The following is a 2,926-nucleotide window of genomic DNA, read 5'->3' as shown; positions in this document are numbered from 1 at the left end:
TTTGATTCCCTTTATTTGTAGACAAGGTAAGTGGATAGATATATAAATGTCCTAATTCGTGGTTGGTATACAGATAAGAGCCACTTCAATAACTGCTAAACTGACCCCAACACGTCGCACTACATTATAAATGTAACTACTAGTTTCGGGCATTTTAATAAAAGAGAACTGACCATTATAAAAAATTGGTGGTACAAAACGGGTAGGTGAAACATTTACTAAAAGGGAGTACACTATTATATTATTTTCGACCGTATAATAAATTCTCCACCCCCCAACCACACACCAGTGAAGTCCATATATGATGATTTTGCTATGTCTTAACAAAACTTGCCTCCTTTCCAGCGAAAAGAAACCCTAAACCAAACATAACAAACCCTAAACCGAACATGTCGCTCCCAGACTTGCCTGATGAAATTCTTATCGAAATCCTCAAGAGGCTCGGCAGCGAAGCATTTTGGCGACTCGGACCATTTGTGCGCGCTGGAAAGCGCACCCTCCGGCTTGTTTTCACCGACGATGTCCTCAAAGCTTCCAACATTTATGCCCTTTGCTGTGTCCCCAGCGACATATGCCCTGGAAAGGAAAGACGCCCATTCTTTCTGAAATGTTGGCGAGTGGAAACCCTGAGGCAAGATACTGGGAAGGCCTGAGACTTGCAACCAGAGGCGCAGATCTCATTGCAAGTAGGACGATGCTGGAACCAAATGTTCCCACCGACGCTCTCTCCACCCTGGCGTCGGCCATGTTCAGCGTTTGCTTGGGTGACCCTTGTTCCGCAAGCCAAACATTGCAACTGTTGGCAACGCATCACGGAAGTCTACAGTCAGAGCGCGTGCGACAATTAGGTGAAGAGTTAATTCTTGAGATTTCATATTACGGAACTGCATACATGGATACGTACTCAAACTCATTTTCATATCCAAACGACGACGTCATCAAGCTGCCTGATTGTGCATTTGATCATTTCGAACCTGAGATCCGAGTACTTTGCAATGGTTGCTTCATATATTGGTGTGCTAGGCGTATCTGCGAAATGCTTTAAAAATAAGTTTATGCTGTACACCTTTGAAAGTGTACACTAGTATGTATACACTATATGAAGTGTACACATATATTTCCTTTTTAGTATGTAATGAACAATCTTTGAATTAATATTGGATGACTTATGTTTCATGAAATCGTTCGACAATTTATGCTTCGACAATTTATCAAATCCTAAACATAAAAACCACATTAAAAAGTTAATTTGAAGTCATAATGTTTCCAACAAACAAAATAGAGGTCTTATTTTTTTCCAAAACATAATACACAATTCAACAAACATAATTAAAAGTACAATTAAGGAGTTTATGCTCCTCCCGCGTGCTCCACCGTCCACGCAAGTGCAGTGGTTTCAAAAGCAGCCCTGTCTTCCACGTAAATCCTAGCAATTTCTTCAACAAAAAAGTGTCCATCCCCTATTTGTGGGGCAGTTAACATTTGGTGTATTTCCGTCAGTACCTGATTACATATACATGTAAACACAGTTAATCCCTTATTTAAAACGGAATTAATATTATATTCCATAAAACACAATAACGATTTATTTCTTTCATATGTAAAAATACATCATTGATGCTGTTGTTGGTCCTGAAGTGAGTTGGGTTCAACATCTTCAGAAAAATGTTCCCATAAGTTGTAACGTTTGGGTGATAGACTTTTGTTTTGAACATCACCTGAAAAAAATCAGTGTTATTAGTAATTGAAATCTTTATTGACTAAATCCTAAACCCTAAAAATACAGCAATTTGAGAAAGCAATGATATGCTTCAATACTTACCCTAGGAGGCGCGAAAGGGTAGTCAAGCGGAAAGTGAATGTCTAGTTTGAAAACACCATTCTCATAGGGTGAACCTTTAGGCCCCGTTATGATAGCTTCCCAGTGATACAAGTCCTCACCCACAGGTCCTAATGAAATCGGCAAAACACTGATTAGGTAGACGATGTAAAAGACCGATCCTGAAAAACTAAAACTAAACTAATCCCCTATTTTCAAATGAACCATCAAATACCTATACTGAAACATGGACTGTTTTTCCTCTCCACTTCCTTCAATTGCAATGATATCACTTTGGCAGAGTACATTTTTAGAAAGTAAATATTAAGTTTCTGTGTAATTAACTTTTGCTGTTATTAACTTTTTCTGTCTCCGGAAACTTGTTTCACTAAAGAAAAAGGCAGGGGACAGTTTTTATAGCGGACGACAGGAAAAACATTATAAACTAAAGAAGGGAAACGAGTCGGTCAAACGGTGCAACAAGTTTCAAAAAAGGTACTTAATTAGTTTTTGTCGTTTCCAATTTGATTTTTTTGGGTCGCGTTTAATCCTCATACACTGGTTTCATTAAAGCAATTTTCAAAATCGTAATGACTTGCTTTTTGAAAAAAACGTTTATTCGAGCTGTCCTATCCTACAATTTCAATTCAAAGACACGATCATTGTCCGTTGTTTATTCGAACCATGTCTTTCATAATGTTTTCTTTCTCTGCTATAGAACCATGTCTTTGATAATTATTTTGATCCAGAACCATGTCTTTGATAATTATTTTGATACCAAAACCCTACATCGTAAACCCTAAGCCCTAAACCCTAAACCCTAAACATAACCCCTAACGTCCATACACATAAATTTATATGCGTCACCATATAAATGTAAACTTATAAATAAGCCATAATGCAAATACACTATATGATGTAAACTGATTGATGTTGTCCACCATCATAGTGTACACAAACTGTGTCCACCGTCAAGGGTGTACACCCTTGACCAGTAAACATCATCATTTTCATACCAAATTTAACATAGTTCATGCCTTTCGAAGTTTAAATATAGGGAAACATAGTGTACGCTAGAAACAAACCCGAAAAACAAAGCGAGATCAC

The 2,926-nt window shown here is 37.8% G+C and overlaps 1 protein-coding gene across 1 annotated transcript; it reads right to left on the bottom strand.

Annotated features, from left to right (window-relative positions):
* Positions 1–1,350: 1,350 nt before the first annotated feature.
* On the bottom strand, positions 1,351–2,127 carry LOC18030403 (ubiquitin-conjugating enzyme E2-16 kDa). Its single transcript, XM_006414844.1, has 4 exons — positions 2,055–2,127; positions 1,823–1,950; positions 1,611–1,718; positions 1,351–1,503 (listed from the first exon to the last, which is right to left on the bottom strand). Exons 1-4 carry the CDS (start codon positions 2,125–2,127, stop codon positions 1,351–1,353), a joined length of 462 nt encoding a protein of 153 aa, XP_006414907.1.
* Positions 2,128–2,926: the final 799 nt, after the last annotated feature.

Source organism: Eutrema salsugineum, unplaced genomic scaffold (genome assembly GCF_000478725.1).
Source record: "Eutrema salsugineum unplaced genomic scaffold, Eutsalg1_0 scaffold_1, whole genome shotgun sequence".
Classification (NCBI taxonomy): domain Eukaryota; kingdom Viridiplantae; phylum Streptophyta; class Magnoliopsida; order Brassicales; family Brassicaceae; genus Eutrema; species Eutrema salsugineum.
Note: the sequence above shows the minus strand (reverse complement) of the source record. Positions and strands in the feature narration are given on the sequence as shown.